General features: G+C 36.9%; 1 protein-coding gene across 1 annotated transcript in view; it reads left to right on the top strand.

Annotated features, from left to right (window-relative positions):
- LOC139724736 (unconventional myosin-XVIIIa-like) overlaps positions 1–19,001 on the top strand; it is a 191,008-nt gene that overhangs the window by 41,258 nt on the left and 130,749 nt on the right. Inside the window, exons 4-5 of the mRNA XM_071635858.1 lie at positions 357–533; positions 10,928–10,939. Of these exons, the coding sequence (XP_071491959.1) occupies positions 357–533; positions 10,928–10,939 (189 nt within the window). The remainder of the gene's footprint in view (positions 1–356; positions 534–10,927; positions 10,940–19,001) is intronic.

Below are 19,001 nucleotides of genomic sequence, written 5' to 3'. Positions count from 1 at the left end.
AAGTGATATTCATTTGGATGTCAGAGTCATCTAAATATAGTATTATTCTCTGCCTTGTGGGAACTGTAAAAGTGCAGTGACGGTTAATGCAAATGTGCATTATGTCCTCTATGTTTTGTAAGGAAATTGTTTCATATATCCTGTCTTTACAATCATCAGTGAAGCTTGCTGTTGAGTACATCCTTAGATATATTCAATGTAAAATACAAGTCTGTTCCTTGTATTTTATTTAGGCGACTTGTGAGCACATTTGAGAAGAGAATTAACAATCTTCTAGTTTGAATGATTCTTGAAAATGACCATGGCACTGATTGGCCTTGACCTTGATAGTGTTTATAATTGTCATCCCCCCTCAGGCCAACCCACCCCAGTTTGACCGGGCGGAGGACCTAGCATCCCTCCAGTTTCTGAATGAGTCCAGCGTGCTCCACACCCTGAGGCAACGCTATGGGGCCAACCTCATCCACTCCTATGCTGGCCGCAACCTGCTCATTGTGAACCCCACCCACCAGCTGTCTGTCTACTCAGACAAGGTAAGGGCCTCCATCTTCACAACATCTCAACCATGTCTAACCCTTTCCTCCTCCACATCATCATGTACAGTTCATGCTCACCAAGGTTACAGCCTATGTTTCTCTGCTTGTATACCAGTGCCATGTTATGCTGCAGCAAGTTTATTACTGGAAGCACGGAGTGTGTAGTATACTCTAGTATACTTTAAGGGAAATTACACGAATTGGGAAGATGGTTTAGGAGAATGGAAGTACTTGAATGAAAGCTACGTTTAAATCACTTAAAATTTCGGCAAAAATCAGACAAATGATATGATACATTACATTTAGTGGCATTTGTCAAGATATTTCCTATTATTTGTCCAACTCATTCAGATTTATTTGTGTATTTTCATATTCATATTATTTTTCTTTATGTCTGCATTGGAGTGTTTGTCATAGTAGTTGACAATGTTCATTATTTTTCAGAGTATTTGAATTCATTCTGTTCTTATTGTATCGACAAATCACTTGCTCGTCAAATTTAGCCGGACAGGTCTCGAGATTTTCCAAAATTGCAAAGAGGCAACATTTACAGTAGCTTTTAGATAGATGTCATAATAGAAAATATTTGTTTGTGTTTTTGCTCATCTCTCTGTGGGATGATACATATAATTTTCTAAGTAGGAATAGATGTATCATAATCATGATTGCTGCTGTTGTCCACTCGTCTTCATGTGTATCGTGTTTATGTTGATTGTGGTTCATGTTCCATTCAGACATTGTCTATACCGGACTTACTTGTACAAGACCCAGCCACACCCCGACCTATGTTCAGTTAGGAAGACTTGAGTGAATAAATTGTGTCATAGCTATACCTGAAAAGATTGCTAGGATTGTCCAGTGAGCTGTGACTTCTAGATACTGGGACACCAATGAGCTATTTAATCTACTGTAGCTTCACTTTGCAAGAAGCAGGCATTTCATGTATTGGTGTTAGTGAGTATTTGGCCTCTGTGCAAAGAATGATGTTGTCAGTGTTCTTCTGCTTCTTTTTTATGGTTGTGTAATTTGTCATATTTTGCTAGAGATGATATTATGTATCCTATCATCCTTATTCATTTTTGCCTCTTGATATCTTGACTTGAGATGTCATTCATATAGCTATCTTCCTCATCTCCTCTTTCTGTTATCATTATCATCATCAGCCACCAGTGATCAATCAGTATCATTTTCAACATCTCTCTGTGTCTTTTCTGTCTTCCTCCTCCTCCTCCTCCTCCTCCTCCTCCTCCTCATCATCCTCCTCCTCCTCATCATCATCATCATCATCATCATCATCATCATCAGTCACCAGTAATCATTCAGAATCATTTTCAACATCTCTCTGTGTCTTTCCTGTCTTCGTCTTCCTCATCTCATTCTCTTCCTATCATCATCATCATCAGTCATTATCATTCTCAACATCTCTTTGTGTCTTTACTATTCTATTTTGGCAGTGCTTAACAGCTTTCTTTCCTTTTCTCCATTATGTTTTGTTAGTCCCCCTTTCTTTATGTCTTTCCTATTTTCTCATGTTTTCTACCTCCTCCTTATCATCCCTGGCATTCCTTATTCTTGTTGTTCTTGTACAAGCACTTCTCCTCAGCGTTTTTTTTTTCCTTTTTGCTTCTATGTTCTTCAAATTTTCTCAGATTCATTTCCTTTTTCACCACTCTGCTTCACTCCAAATGCGATCAGAGAGAATTCCTTTGAAATAGAAATCAGTCTCTACACGTTGCCGATTTATACTTTTCAGGTGCTGATAGTAATTCCTAAATCCCATTAAACAGGGGTTGCAAATTATGAGTTTCATTTCATCTATGAAAAAGTCTTTGCAAAAAAAAAAAAAAAATTAAAAGAACAGGATATCTTATTGTACAATTGCAACTACAAATCACTAGTCTCAGACCGCTTTTGTATAAATGTCAACAAAAGAATGTCATGACTAAGAACAGCAGGAATATGCAAATTTGTATCATACATTAAGGGATGACTTCAAATGTCTTAAGATATGAAGTCGGTCAAGCCCAGTTTCAGCTAGCATTTGCATTAGAAATCTACAGTCTGTCTGGCCAGACATTTGTTATCAAGTTAACTCAGACCCCCTAGTGACTCATCATAAAGGCACTTTAGCCCTTGAGTGGTGTTTCTCCTATTTCATCCCATTCATCATGCAATTAACTGTCTGTCAAGTACAGTCCCATTGTGGTACCTCTGTCTCATGAATATGACTAGCCTAGCTTTCAGGCTCCTAGAATATGTCTTTTGTCCCCCACTTGGTAACTTTTATGAATAAGCAAATTCTGTTTGACTTACTGAATGACTACTGAATTGATCAAGCAGTTTTAGATTCATTTGTCATTTCAGTACACTCATGTAAGTAGTCTCATTTCAGCATCTTCATATTTAAACATTTCAGTGGATTGTGTTTGGGAGTTTTTTTCTCCATTGAAAACAATTGCTGCTCTCAGGAAATATATTTATTTACAACAAATATGTGCAGATGAAATTGAGAGGAATTAAATGCTTGTACCTAGCCCTGTGCATTAGGTCTTCTGTTCACAAAATGCCGTAACAAAACATCTCTCCACTTTCAATATTTTGTATCTATATCACAGGAAGAATGCATTGCTGAGTTGCGATTTGGTGATTTCTCATGAGTTCTGTTACAAGTCTCTACAATATCATGTATAGTTATATTTTGGGATTTAATACCCAAGGATCTTGAAATTCACAATCGAAATTGAATGTCTACACTGTGACTTCAAATTTATGTTCTTACAGAACCATACAGCCACAGTGAGATATACTTGAAGAATTGCAACCATAGCAACGGACAACTTCTTCTTGAAGAACTGCAATAATAGTAATGGACAACTTCCTTTCCAAATGCATAGACTTCAGGATGATATTAACTCATTTTTCATCTAGATGCTATTCAGGTGTTGCATACTAGTACCTCCTTCAGACAAAATTTCAATGGAAAAGTCGAAGGAAGTGCAGAACAAAATTTATCACCTTACATGCTCAGTGGTTGCAATGAAGAACAGCATATTTATAAAAAATTGGAATAGGGACTTGAATGTAGACTAAGCTTTACAGCTGTACTTGGGCAATGGGCATAAAGGTTTAACACATTGTCTCGTTACTTCAGGCCCATATGTAATTGAGATGTATTGGTTTCCAAAGTGAGCGGATACAGCATGATTCCATCCCTCAGGCATTACTACATTGTAGGCAATCAAGATTTTCTTTCCCTTCGTCATCTCCATCAATTCTCCACTCTCCAGCACACACTCACATACAATATGAAACTCTTGAAATCGTGTTTTCTTACTTCTTCGGTACATAATTTGTCTGTTATGAAAAAAAAAATGGCTCTTTTCCTGTCAGACTGGTTAATTTTGCATTATTAAAAAAAAAAAATGACTGTACAAGATGATGCTTGACATGTAGCAAGTTAGTTATGCACAAAAGGTAGCATTTGAAATAGTCAGAAACACATGAAGAGCTGTGTGTATGTGTGTGGTTATGTGTGTATATATGTGTGTGTCTTTTAATGATGTGATTTATTCTTTTTTTAATGAAATGGTCACATATATACAAAACATCCTTGCTATTTGATGATACCTCATGCCAAATTTGTGTAGGGCCATAGACCGCCATGTCCAGATGGCACAACTTCTGCTAAATTTTTTTTTTAGGCACAGTTTTGTATACCGACCTCGGTCTACTTATTACTAGGTTACCGATCATCAGCCGTCAGAAATTTCTGCTTAAAGATATTAATAAGAAGAACCTAAAAAAAAAAAAAAAAAAAAAGAAAATGATTTGGCCTGGCCCTGTGTCAACTCTCTGCCAATTCAGTCATATTGTGACCCGGATCCAAGTCACCATGATGAAGTTTATGATGTCATAGTAACAAGGGAATATTAAAGGTGTCATGTGACAATTATTTCTAAGAAGGATTATTTTCCTTCTTCTTTTTTTTTTTTTTTTGGTTATGTACAAGTGTTTGAGAGCATTGACAATTATATACTACACTTTTCTGAATATGTCAGAAATAAGAGGATGATGAACAAGTATTCCCTTGAGGAAGAACAAGAGCTCTGTTTGTATACATATCCAGCAATCTTACAAAGAGGTGATCTGCTATTAAACGGACATGCATACGTCTTCAGCAATATCATAATCATATGACCCAGATCGCATTTAATGTGGTCATGAAATTTTTATGTAATTCAATTGTATTATTTGATTTTTTTTTCTCTGAATAAGTAATTCAATTATTTTTTCAGTTGATTATTGCCTGTTAAGCTAATTACAAATGAGAGCTCACATATTTAATGTTCTTTGGCTGATTTGCTACATGTTTCATCATGCCATCACACTCCTTCAGGGAATCAGGGTCTTTGGTTTTATTTGTTTTAGTCATTATTTTCATACCTTTAAAATGTCATAATTGCATCATCAATCCTGTCTTTGAGAATACTGATTTCTAGGTAGTAAAGCCTGAATCCCAAGTCAAGGCCAGATTAAAAGTTAGAGCGTATAGATCACAAAAGAGAGATAGAAGAAGATTTCTCCTGAATTGAGAATCAATAGCTGTTCAGGTTAAAGGGACTGTACAATACTGGGTGAGGTAGGTATTCATGTTTTGAACATTCCTAAGTGAGATAATGAACAGCCTCTTATGAAATATGAAAGAGCATGTAATTTTAAGAAGGATTCAACGTTTATTTGATGAAAATTGGTTTTCAAATGGCTGAGATATCCAAAAAAGTGCTAATAATAAAAGGCGACATGCCACAACTTTATTAGGATCTCTTTGTTTCACCTTGTTTTTGGATATCTCAGCCATTTCCAAACCGATTTTCATCAAATAAACTTTTGATACTCCTTAGAACTGCATGCTCTATGACATCTCATGAAGTGGTTTCTGAATATCTCGCAAAACGTTAAAAGCTAAATCTTCACCTCGACCAGAACTGTACACAATCAAGAAACTTGCAGTGAAATCAATGTCACTATAATCACCACAATGTTGATTTGTAATGCATGGTTACAAAGAAACAAATGACAAATAAACCCGGTTTCATCATCTGCTTTGTTTTCAACCATTTTCACATTAGCATTTTGAGCTGCTGAGAGCACATCATACAATTTTGTAATTTAGCATCTCCCCCTCCCCCCCCCCTTTTTTTTTTTTTGGGGGGGGGGTCATTTCCCCATGTTAACAAGAATTAACAAGAGTGCATGAGATGTGTGTTCTATGCATCATTCAGGGCAAATTGCCACTGTTGTACTTCCCAAAGTATTGTTTGATCACTAATCCACTGCATAGGCTTGAAGAGAATTTGGTTGCAGTGTGTTAAGTATTTGATACACTACCTATTTAGTGCACGACCTGGGGGGCATTTCATCAACGAGTTCGTCGGAGTTTTCACCGACAAATTTGCTATCAGCCAATCAGATGCAAGGATTTCATTAGCTTTTAACAGCTGTCAGTGTAAATCCTTGCGTCTGATTGGCTGATAGCAAATTTGTCGGTGAAAACCTCCGACGAACTCGTTGATGAAATGCCCCCCAGGCTTAGTACCAGCGTAACTGTGGAAGAAAGGCTTATTAATGATATTCATGTATCCTTCACCAGATTTGGATAATCGACATTATATGCCAAAAGGGTGACCCACTTCAGCTAAAGAAAGCATGTGACATTTTCCAATGGTATCGTCTTTACTCTATCTGTGGAAACCATGGTGCAAATATGTTGTGCCTTGATTATTCTTGCCACTTGCAAAGAATTTTCAGATTGTTTTCATGAAAGGGAATATTTTTCTATTCTAGATTTCTTGAAAATGAGACATGTCTATTCCGTGGGAAAGTCGGCCATCAGATTTCAGCAATTTTCTGCTTCTTGCTTCCTTGTACCAAAGACACAAGATAACATGTTTCAACAATGTACAAGAGTAGGAAGTCGAGTGTGCCAGATGTTTCTGCTGATATGATTCCATACTGTGTCATATTGGTGTATGTTTGTGGGCTTGTTTGTTTACATGTCTGTTATATGTGTATGTTTGTGCAAAAGGAGAGGGGATGGGATAGCAAGGCAAAGAACAAAATACATTGAATTTAACTTCAGAGTCATAACCTATTGTAGTGGCAAACATTGGTCCAAAAGGATTTTGGCTATCACAGTGGGCCTGCACAGCATTTAATTTTATTGTTTCCCAATGTTTACTATGCAATACATAAGTACAGTAGTGTAGGTCTGTTAATATCTTGTCTTGATTTGGGATTCAGTATCCCCTGAAACCAGACTGTCGCACAAAAGTCTTGTTGGTTAATGCAGGGGTACCAGAGTCATGCAGTTTGTAGTGGTGTGTTGTTGGCCTGCTTTTTAATAGATGTACTTGTCAGAAAAGTGCTGCTTTCCCTGCCCTAAGTCAAACTGAAGTCCAAACATACATCAGAGTGCCATAACATGAAGCTTTCATAGAAGATATGACAAGGTGTAGAGCTGTAACCCAGTGAGTCATCATTCTAGTTTTCCCTCACTCCCTCTGTCGCTATTGTAGTCCATCTTTCCGGGGACAATGTGGGCATGGCAGCTGCCGAAGGTGAGTTCGAAAATAGTACCAAGATGCAAACATGCAGCATTTTGATTTTTTTTCTTCTCCCTTTTCACTCTTTTTATGTCCTTCCCTACCAAGGAAGGGAAATGGCGCACAAATCCTTTTCTCACCGTTGAGTTGCCTTTTTGCTTTGATGCGTTGTTGCACTGCGTAAGTGCTCCGAGATGTAGAGAGAGAGAGAGTTTCTCTCACTGAGTGAGGGATGAAAGAAGATACAGCCGATGACACTCTGGAAAATGCAGCAATCTCTTCACATCTGTCACGTGCACGCACTCTCTGATCGCTACTTGATTAGATACGCAGATGAAAACAGCTTTAGCACTGCACTCTGCTGCTTGGGCCTATATGTCGGACAGCGACAGTCCCAAGAAGACACGACTGTAGCTTTGTCACAGACTGTAGGATAAATTTTGGTAAAGGATCGTGCTGCTCTTACTTTGATGCACATGAAAAAGAAGAGGGAGAGGGGTTTGTTCTCGATGTAGTTATACCAAGCTTTCAGGTACAAAATATTCATGTTATATGCAGAGTTTTATAGCAAATTGGGTTTGCATGCCAGAAGCTCTTTCAAATCAAAGCAGACCAGAGATCTTAAACTTGTAAATCAGTAGCACCAGTTTGGCTTTACAGGGGCGGATCCAGGAATTCCGTAAAGAGGGGGCGCCTTTACAAAATTAAAGGGGGGCGCACGCACCCCCCCATTTTTTTCTTTTTATATCTTTTGTTTTAACAAAAAATAAAGGGGGGTGCGCGCCCGGTGCGCTCTCCCCTGGATCTGCTGCTGCTTTAGTTCCCATAAGAATGATACTAGCTGTGTGACAAAATGTGCAAATAAAGCATGTTCACATTTTTTTAATATGAAACTCATCAGAAATGAGGTGAACATTGAAAGCTATTTCCATTCTGGAAAATGTCCAAATCCCAAATACAGTATATTTCCTGATGATCATGTTTATGTGCCCTTCAAAACATCCTACAGGCATTTTTTTTTTCCTGCTTTGTTTTAAAAGTTTATTGAGCAAAATCTGTGTGTGGGTGATCTATCTGATTGCAGTCAGACCTGTTAGTCTATATGTAAATTACCAGGGCCCTGTTGCATAAAAGTCATGATCAAACACAAGTCAAGAAAATCATACACAACTTGATTTTCAACCAATCAGAATGGAGCATTTGGGACTTACGTTTGATCTTCTTGACTTGCGGGGCCCAGGACATCTGTCCTTATCCCAGCTTTTGATATTTGTGTTTGCTGCACATAAATTGCTATTTTGCCAATTTCTAGCACTGTTGCTCAAGCCCAAAGTGGACACACAACAAAGATGCTTTGCTGTTATTACAAATACCGTTTTTGGTTCTGGTTTTTATATGGTGTGCATACATTTGACTATGGTGTTGCATGTGATAGTGATGTGGCTATTCTTTGTTATGGAAAAAAAAAGAATCATGTTATGTCACCCACTGTCATGTACTACATTTTTACTGGTAGTTTTCCTATGACTAGGTCTTCAGTGGAACTAAAGAATAATGTCAGGGTTTTGCTGGCTCAAGTGATGAAGACGTATTACTTTTTGTTTAATGAGTCATCCAGGGCAATCTTTTTTTGTTGTTTCCAATATTTTTTTCCCAAATAACTTTATTTTTCACCACATATGTTGATTGTATTACCAGCACAAGTTTACTAGCACTTGCTACAATATCTTTACAGATGTAGAATGTTTATTGTTCTCTCTAGTAGGAACTTGGTGTGTTTCATTTATGGATGTAGGCCTAAATTGCCGAGTGGTGACTGCTGGCTCATAGCTTGACATATGAACAAAAATTTCAGTTTCATCAAGCTAGTGATGTCTACAATGAACGATTCCAGGAATTCAAGTTGTCAAAATGGAATAACAAACAAGCAAGGAGAATTAAAGGTAAATTCTATGTTAGGAATTTACCATCTGCAGTAGATAGCATCAGTCTGTGCGCCATGCGAGAGTGTGACAGCGATTGTCGTCTTTAGGTCATCTCTGGAATTGTTATACAGTTCTATCTTTTTTATGTGGTAGTAGAGGTCAGTTCTATCAAATATCATCATGTGAGATTTGTTTTCCCAGGCTATCAAGTCATTGGTCACACTTCATTTGTTTGTTTAATCATAGAAAAGCATAATGCCATGAAAACAATGGTACTTACTCAGGTGGCAGGAAAGTAACTGATATGACCCTGGCCCGTGCCAGGTATACCAGTGATGCAATGCATCAATGGGGAACAGGCCCAGTCAATCCGGGCAGTGACCCCTAGGTAGTGACCCCCTGACGGTGACCCCTAAGGCGGTGACCCCTAAGGCAGTGACCTGCTAATCATAGCCCTGAAAAGACAGTTTTTGTTGATTAGTTTTTACATAAAAGGTTTTGTTGTAGGCTGAGTTTAGAGTAACTTTCACTTTCAACCAATTGAAATGCATCATTAAGATATTTCACTTCTGATGTCTTCACATTATTTGAAATCCTACACCTAAATTGAGCAGAGCAGGAGCCTTTTGTCCTTAGTGTGGTTACCAATTTTTTAGTACCAGAATTCTTTCTGTGTTACTCTACCTCCTCCTTGTATGTATGTGTGTGTGTGTGTGTGTGTAGTGTGTGTGTGTTTACTGGAACTTGTCTTGTGAGATTGCTACTTTCTTGTGCTATCAAAATATTTACAGTAGGTATCAAATAAACAATATTTTTATATGTTTATTATATTACTTTCTAATGTGGATGCCTGTCATATAATTACTCCTTTTGCATTTTTCTTTTCTTTTTTTCGTTTTGCATTAAAGTTTGAATTTACAGTTTCAGTTGTGGTACTTGATATGTTATCATAGATGAGTTTCTTTTTGCTTTTATTTGATTTCAAAGAATGCACACCATGCAGTTGTACCTTTCATGTGTGAGATTTTGTGATAGGAATTTGTAGAATGCCAGACAATAGTCATTTATGTCAGAAATCAGTGCTTGAACTCTTATGCTAAGGAAATGGTATGCTTGTAGTATCCAGTGAAATCATGACTCTACATTGACACCATGACTTATATGTTCACTCTACTGTGATATGACTTCCACTAAACCTTGACCTGACTTCATACATTGTATGTTGTTACTTGTATGTGTCTCAGTCTTTCTGTGTTTTGGCAGTCTTTGTGGAACATATGTTGTTTCTGTGTATTTTATCATAATGCATTGCACAAAGTAAAAATGTTTATACATGATACTTCAATGTCAACATAATTCCATGTATACATACCTGTAATCCTAATTTCACACTCATGCAATTATGACTTCATCATGTCCATGCAATGTTATACACATTCATAGAAATTATATTATTTCATGTTGATGTGATATAGTTTACACTCATGAACCAAAAATGGCGACAGTGTAAAAGCCAGTATCATTGTTTCTTTACTTTATTTGGCACCAAGTGTGTATGCACAAGACGGGGATGACTATTTTTGTTTGCATGTGGTTACAACTTCACACTGAGTGGTAGTACATCTGTACACTTTTTTTAGGTTTACATGTGCCAAAGTCATTCACCTTCATCTATCGTCAATTTCTTTCAACAAGATGATTATATAATCACGCAACAGCTGATGGCTGATCTAGTTTTCACCATTCTTATTTAGTGCATGTGTCTGCCACTAAAGTCAGGTCTTACGCTTTTCACAGCAATCAAGGTACATGTATTTCTGCTCCATGTCAACTCTTCCACAATTTTCTGTTTTTCACTCGACAGCATGCTAAGGCAGTAAGTATAGTGTTTTGACGGTGCAAAGCTTCCACAGCCCCACCCCTCTCCCCTCTCTCTCTCTTTCTGTTTCCCATGCTTTGCTACAGTGAGCATTTTGGCAATTTGGATTGTTGTAGTGTTGCTTGCAGTGAGAATTTAAAGCCAACGTAAAATGCTGTTTCTGAAAGTGTGTGCTTTTTGTCTATCATGATTGGTGGCATATTGCTGTTTGCAGACATAATTGATGAATCATGACCAATGTAAAACAACACTTGCCACAATTCATCAGTAATAGCTCCAGTACATGAGGCGCCATACAGAAAAACATAAATTTCTGATCTACTCATTTTTTTTTTTTAAACCTGAAAAAGTGTTTTTCTTAAAATGTGGATATCTAAAGGCTTGATCTGTAACTGATGGCTTTGTTAATTGATTGAGGAGAGTATCCCTTAATTGTTAACTAATAAAGTAACTAGATCAGGTTTTTGCTTTCGTAGATATGTTACTATTGCTTCTTCATAGAAGATTGGAGTGTGTTGCATAAATGCAGAAAAGAATAGAGGATGCATTTTCAACAGAAGAACCTGGAACTACAGATGGTATTTCAAGAAAAATCAGCCAGCCTTTTTCTGATAGAGTGCCATGGTAGATCTGTATACATTGTATCATTAATTGCTGCAGACTGGTATGCAAGGAGAGTTTAGGACATGTTGATAAATCTTTTAGGCAAAGGCAGTGAAGTGAGCAACAGATAAAGATGAATCTGAGTAAGTTCACTCAAAACATGTAAACGTGATTATCATTTGGAAATCCATAAATCATCTGGGTTTCTAAACAGAAAGAGAAATCCTCTTGTAGGCTACAAAATGACCAAAGAGAAAATTAGAAATCTTAGAAAGAATTTGACTTGAGAAAGATCATTTTATGTGTCGTACAGATTATTTTGAGTAAAATCGTAAGAATATCTGTTTTGAAAAGACAAAAGTAATAACCCATAAGTATTATCAAGTATTTTGTTACGAGGAATTTAATGTAGGGGGTTTAACCATCCCCTTACCAAAATGGCCCCAGTGGTAAACTTGCTGTCATTTAAATCCGCATTTTATCACATTTTACCATTAATGCAAACATAGATCTGTTGCTTGTTTGGGTGCTTCCTCTAAAAAAAAAAAAAAATTAAAAAAATTGTATAATCTTGCTTGAGGAATACAATATCCTGCAGTAATACAAACACTGCACAAGGTTGATGCCCTGTTCCTTGTCAACTGATGACATGCCAAATTCATATGATTAATTGTCAAGAATATTATTCTGTATATTCAGGATAAATCTTTGCAAACTCTTCATATTAAATTTTCATTGAAATCGGATGAGATGGAGAATTGAATTGAAATGTGAATACTCAATTCTCTCAAGTGAATACTCAATTCTCTTATTTCTGTTTTCCTCTGAAATTGTGATGCATTTGATTAATTGAGACTTCTGTTAGCTGACTAGAAAAGAAAAGAAAAAGGAACAGAAGTCCCTGTGCTTTATGTGTGTGTGCAATGATTTTAATGTCTTTTGTCTTTCCATGATCACACTTCAGACCATCACTGTTCTTTTTGTGTACATTTTTTTCTTTAAGACATGATGCCAAATGCCATCAAAGATATGGCTCCTACTTGTACCCCCATGCTACATGTAGCTAGGTCATAAAAAAAGAAATATCCCAAAAATATAACAAGGAAGATAAATGATAAATGTCTGTCATGAATGTCTTCAATGTTACCTGAATAAAAATGCAACCAATATGTGACATGTGTATTTCCCATTTACACTTTGGGCTCTTATGGACCAGGGACTGAATACAAAAGGTTTTGTTTGTAAAATTTTGTTCTGAATAGCTCAAAATGTGGAAAGAATTCTTCCTGTATGCCTGTGCCTCTTTTTTTTTTTTCCTTTTTGTAGTATGGCTTTGCATGTTGAAGGATACACCATGCATTTTGTGAATATTTGGTGTTTTTGGTCCAAGTTGCAGGGTTGCATGAACAAAGCAAGGAATGTTTGAGTGTTTGATACATGTATGATATGAATGCAGTTCCTGCATCATTTTTATTGTGGTTTTACAGAATGGCTTGGTTTGCACGTTTGGTTTTGTGTGGCTTTTCATGCATTTGCACCATTTTTTTTTTTTCGTAACTGTGTGATGTAAAGCCAGTGATGACGTCAAAGCATTTTTGCCTGATTATTTGACATTGTTGATACTTTGCATATCAATGAGACTTCATTAATGACATCAATGGTTACTGTGGAGGTACTGCAGGAAATATATGAGAGAATACTTATGAACGTATATGTGTTACATTGTATACTTTGAATTAACTTTGCAATTTTGTATTATACATTGTACCTCATCTATTGTTCCATGAGTTAGAATGCAGTTGCATTTGTTTATTTATTCATCAGCCCATTAGTGTTATTACTGATGCTATCATCAACTTGATTTACTTGTGTGCAGCTTGGCTACTTCCTGTAATATTGTCACTGTCACTATTAGCAATATCACTACTGGTATAAACATTGTTACCATGTGTGCATTTATAATCAGCATGCATCATCACAGTAATCATCATTATGATCTGTGTTCATGCTATAGATATACCATAAGGAATGACTACCCAGTATTGGCCCAGTCATTATGCATGGGAGAAATTAAGATAAAACCTTTCTTTCTCATATGATAATTTTGTTCAGGCAGAGCTTATTAGCATGGAAGGTGTCCTGTACAAATTTTGCCATCATTAAAGAAAAAAATTCCTTTGATAGGCTTTAGGTACTGATTCTACAGTGATCTATGAGTGTAGCTGTAGACTGTATACTTCCTCAAAGCACAAATATGCAAAGGCCTTTTTACACATACACATTGCATGATCAATCCAACAACCTAAACTTAAAGGTCCTGTTTACCTTTGGGAGTAGTGATTTAAAAATGTTGGAGTTATTACATTTGATGCATATGTGTAGGTCAGTTGTAACACAAAACACCCTACCATACAAAATTCTGCAATAGAGCCTAGAATCCATAAAGGAGATATCACAATCTTTCTCACCAAGCCATAACTGTAGAGAGTTTAGTCTAGAAACAATTTTACAACAACTATCGTTCACATTTTCTATATTTTACAATATTTAACATTGATTCATACTGAATAACTTTTCTTTTACAGTAGTTATTAGATTCCTAGCTCATATTTCAGAACTATTTTTTAAGCATGAAAGCTGGGTTTGTGTTCTATCTGCAAATGGTAAATAATGCCTTTAAAGAGGAAGATGAATGATAAAAAGTAACATTGATAGGGATTAATCTAAACAGCACCCTGGCCAAAAGTATGTCTGAATTTAATGGAAATGTGATTAATTTCTTTAATGAATTGTAGACAGGGAGCTAAAGTTATATAAGATTGTAAAGTTTATCACAAGAAACTTATCAAAGCTGTGCAGTGCATTGTCTTCCAAAACAAACAGCTTGGTGATACTTTCCGTACAACATCTACTTTAGTAAATAATAAAAACAGTACTAACTTTAAAATAGAAGCCTTACACATACCGGTAATCCTCTGGCTTTTCACACTTAAAGGGCAATTATTTCAGTCAAAAACCTTGTGTGGTTGTATTGCAGTTATTATCATCATCATTATCATTAATACTTAGTAAACAAACCTACACTTAACAAGAAATAAGAATGGTGCTGTGTTAGACAAAACATCAATTTTGGATTGTTGTGCTAAGTCTAGGAACAGTTTGGAACTTATCACAGTACACTTTGTCATCAAGTATGTTTGTGGATTTGTATTTGACCATTTTGACAGAGTTTAGACTCTTTGATTTCCAACAATTCTTTGTAACTGTGAGTCAGATGACCCCGTAATGGAGGTTCAATTATCTACAATGTCAGGATGAGAACCCTAAGATTTTTACTTTCTGTTCTCGATAGCAAAGTGAAAGGATGGCTCTCTGCCAAGCAAGGTCCTGTCAAGAAACTTGTTTCTGAGAAATCCTCTATGATAGTTCTGGTCTAGGAGATACATCAAACCAGATTGTAGACAAATTCAAGTTGAATGGCTACATTATAGCAGACCTCATCTCTAGAATATGATATTGAAAGAATTAAAAAAAAAAATGGTCCATTGTGAATCTTAAAATTGAATGAAGAACCAGGCTGCTGATCTTTCAATTCATATGGAATGCTGAGTCCGTCTTGCCGTCTAGCCACACTTGCTCACATGGGAAATGGTGCGAGGTGAATCACTGAATAGGAATAATGAGGAGGGTGGGGCTCTCATTACGCAAATTGCAAGGAGCCATTTGTCATTACCATGTGCCTCGCTAGTCAGGTTCACATATCTATGTATGATACAAGACAGTAATGTTCAGTCTATTTTTAGGTCCTCTCAACGTGCGATTACTGCTTCTGATTCGAAATGATAGGCTTTCAATGTGAAAAGTTCTTCACAAATGTAATTTCCATCAATTCTCATTAGTAATGGTCATTCGAGTACATTGTATGTGATGCATGCTGCATGCATTGCAATGCAGGTACATTTCCTCCCGTAATGAGATTACAATGATCATGGCCTTTGAGGCAGCTGTTCTCTGGGTTTATAGATCCATCTGGTCCCATTTGTCATGTCAATCTAGTCTTAGTCACATTTTAAGCTCCAAATGTTCAGTGGCTGGGGTTACCATTCCTGTATGCACCATGTGTTCATGAGTTCCTGGCATATGTCGATTTATCATGAATGTAAATGTCATGCATTCTATGTGTGGGAGACAGCATACAGTATAAGTGTGATGTGTGCCACAGACTTTTGGACAGGTATGATACTAGTATGCTATAGTGCTATGAAATCAGTATTTTTTGTTCCAATTTTGTTTATCTTTTTATCTTTTTTTTTTTTTTTTGGGGGGGGGGAGGAGGATGATTCATCTAACAGATCATGATCAACTTGATAGTACTACACCTTTGGGAAAGACACTGAAATCTTGTGCCAAATTGAAGTCTCCACTCTTCCAAAAACTCCATGCTTCACTTGGCACTCTTTCCCCTAACTAATATTATGTGATGCGTGCTCTGACATCAATGCATCAATCCATTCTCAGGGGGACCTGGAGCAATCTAGGTCATGACAACAGTAACAACAACAACAACATTATCATTTATCAGGAGAATCTAAAGAAGTCATGCAAGCTTCTGCATGAAACATGTGTGTGTGTGTGTGTGTGTGTGTGTGTGTGTGGTATAGAGAGGAGGATATGGGATAAGAGAGAGAAGAAGGAAAAGATGCAGAGAGAATATGTGTCTGTGTGAACGTATGTGAGCATTATGATTATTTTTCATTCTACCCCATCCTGATAATGTAGTTAAGTCATACATTCTATATGACAGTTATGAAAATGAATTATATGAGTATGCATATGTTGTTGTTTTTTATTTTTGTTGTTGTGTTTTTGTTGTACAGTATAATGATAAAATTTAAAGTACTTTGTGATTTATATCTATGAACTTTATTTTCATATAGTAAAACACATGACTGTGTTCATTTTGATATATTATGAATACTTTATAATGATTTGAATGAAATCTCAATAAAGATTACAAAAATCTTCCATGCTCCTCAACCCCCCCCCCCTCCCCATATCCTGGGATGAGTAGCTCACCGAGGTGTGAAAGAAACCTCAATGAGTTTTCACCCTTTTCACACCTTCATCATCACCCCTTTCACACCCCCATCATTATCCCAACCAGAGAAGAAGCTAATCATGATCTCAGGGAGCTGTAAATCCAAGCCCGCTTCCAAGCAACAGACTATGGTCCCTTCGGTAGCTAGGAACTTTGCCAAACAGCAAGACACTAACTCCAGATGCACAATTACTCGCTTACTTGGCCAGCAACACTTCCTGTTATTTTATACCAGAAGGAAGCATTCAAAGTGTGATTCTGTAACCAAGCTCGCTCATTTCCAAACGTGTCTTCCTGAACCACCAACTTTATTAGCCACTTTTTGTGAATGATCCATATTAGTACAGTTACATGTATTACATTGAACAAAAAAATGCGAGTGGATGATATTGTGGTCAAGACTCACCATAATGACCTTTGTCATAGATCTAAGCTTGATTTGTCTGAACAATTGCCTGCCAAATGAACTCATGGGTCAATTTGAGAGCATATGCATGATACGCACAATGCGCAGCAATGTTATTCCCCCCCCCCCCCACACACACACACACACTTTGTTTCTGTCAAATGGAATAATCTTTATAAGCCATATCAATTTTGCATTGTTGAAAGGCAATATGTTGCTGAGCTGGCTTATAATATGTTGTTGTATCCCTCTGAAGGCTGGATATAAGGTCAAATTGAATACGTCCTGAATACTTGATGAGTGAAGTGCACCATTAGTAATCGTCCACAGAGGGGAAACTGTTCATTTGCCTTGTTAATGTTACGTGACAGCCACATATAATTGAATATAGATTGCTGACTGTTTTGATCAAGGGAATGTTCTGTATCAATGTATTACCTGATGATTATGGCCTTGTAGTAGAAACAAACTCTGCTCTGATGGCTGTTTCATTTGAATTTTACTTGACTTTACAGTACAAAAGTTGGTGGGATGAAGACAGCCTTTTACTTTTTTAGAGTATGTGTGCATGCTTAAGACTGTATTTTGTAAATATAAGGTATTTTGTATCATCCTGATTACTTTTCAAAGAGGTACATACTAAGGATGAGTATAATCCAAATGATTCTAACAGCTGATAACCATGCTTCAACAATCCTATGCTCATCAGTCTTATCAGTCGTTGTCAAGATAGTATCAAGTTCTTTACCATGCCTCTGAACTTCCACTTAGCTTTCTGGAGATTCATGACCACAAATTTTGAATGACTTCAACTCCCTTGTAAAATAGAGATCAAACTTCAAACTGGTAAGTTCTTGTTTAATCTTTCTGTTAGAACTAATTTCTAAAATTGGACTACAAACTGGAGTATTTTAACGTGATCACACCTTAAATCAACAGATTGAGCCATGATTGGTCGATTGCTACAGTATTTTCCCCAGAGAGGACCACTGCCCTTAAGCTCTTCAAAAAGTATTGTCACAGCAAACACAAGGTGTTTCAAGGGATGCCGCCTCAGATAAGCATTAAGTAAAAGTGAATGAGCCAGAAATACATTCTGGGGCTTTCAAAATGGTTTCCAGTCTCATCGTGATCCTAATTAGAAGCTCTTTGTCTGGTGGGAGGTTTCCAAAGACTCATAAAAATTCCCTCGCAATTCAGCATGATGCTACATTATTGTATATGCACCTTTGGTATTCACGCTATGAGCAACACATGGCCGAATATAGATAGGTTATTCATAAAGAGATGAATCATCTGAAACTCTGAGCCATCGCTAAAGTTTTATGGAGCAGATCCAAGCTTATGCAAGAACCTGTTAGTTATTGTCTCTCACAACATTTTTTAATGTGTTTCATCAAGTGTTCAGGCCCCAAAATTAGTTTCCCTGTCGACACTAAACTGCAGATGACATTTCTTACAAAAGCTATGTATGTCACAATCCCCATTACTTATCAATCAGACAGGCAGCTTGGATTCCAAGCCTCCTTGTAATGAGAGAACTTTTAAAACTTGTGAGATGCACACACATCAGTGGAAGTATAACGGGACTAAGCCAAGTTCTACCTCCTCAGTCCTGTTGTAGAGGTCAAACCGTTTCAGAAGGCAAAAGCACACCCCCAATCTAGCTAGCATGAACCTGATAGGAAAACCCAGTGGATCATGACTGATTTAAGCAAAATGTTTGTGAGATATGTGATCCAAATTTCTTGACTTAATATGAACCGCTATGAACATGAAGTGTGTCTCTAAACATGTTTTCAAATGAGTTCTTGTTGAATGTGAAACATCTCATAGATCAAAGCCTCAAAACCACGCATATTTATCTAATTGCCTCGCTATTTATAGTGTCATCTTGTGCAGAACATTTTATGACTTTAGATTCATCAGGAAGTCATGAGGATAAACGAAAA

The sequence above is a fragment of the Diadema antillarum genome, unplaced genomic scaffold (assembly GCF_040938485.1).
Source record: "Diadema antillarum isolate AM-2024a unplaced genomic scaffold, OU_Dant_1.0 scf00000226, whole genome shotgun sequence".
In the NCBI taxonomy this organism is placed as follows: Eukaryota; Metazoa; Echinodermata; class Echinoidea; order Diadematoida; family Diadematidae; genus Diadema; species Diadema antillarum.
Note: the sequence above shows the minus strand (reverse complement) of the source record. Positions and strands in the feature narration are given on the sequence as shown.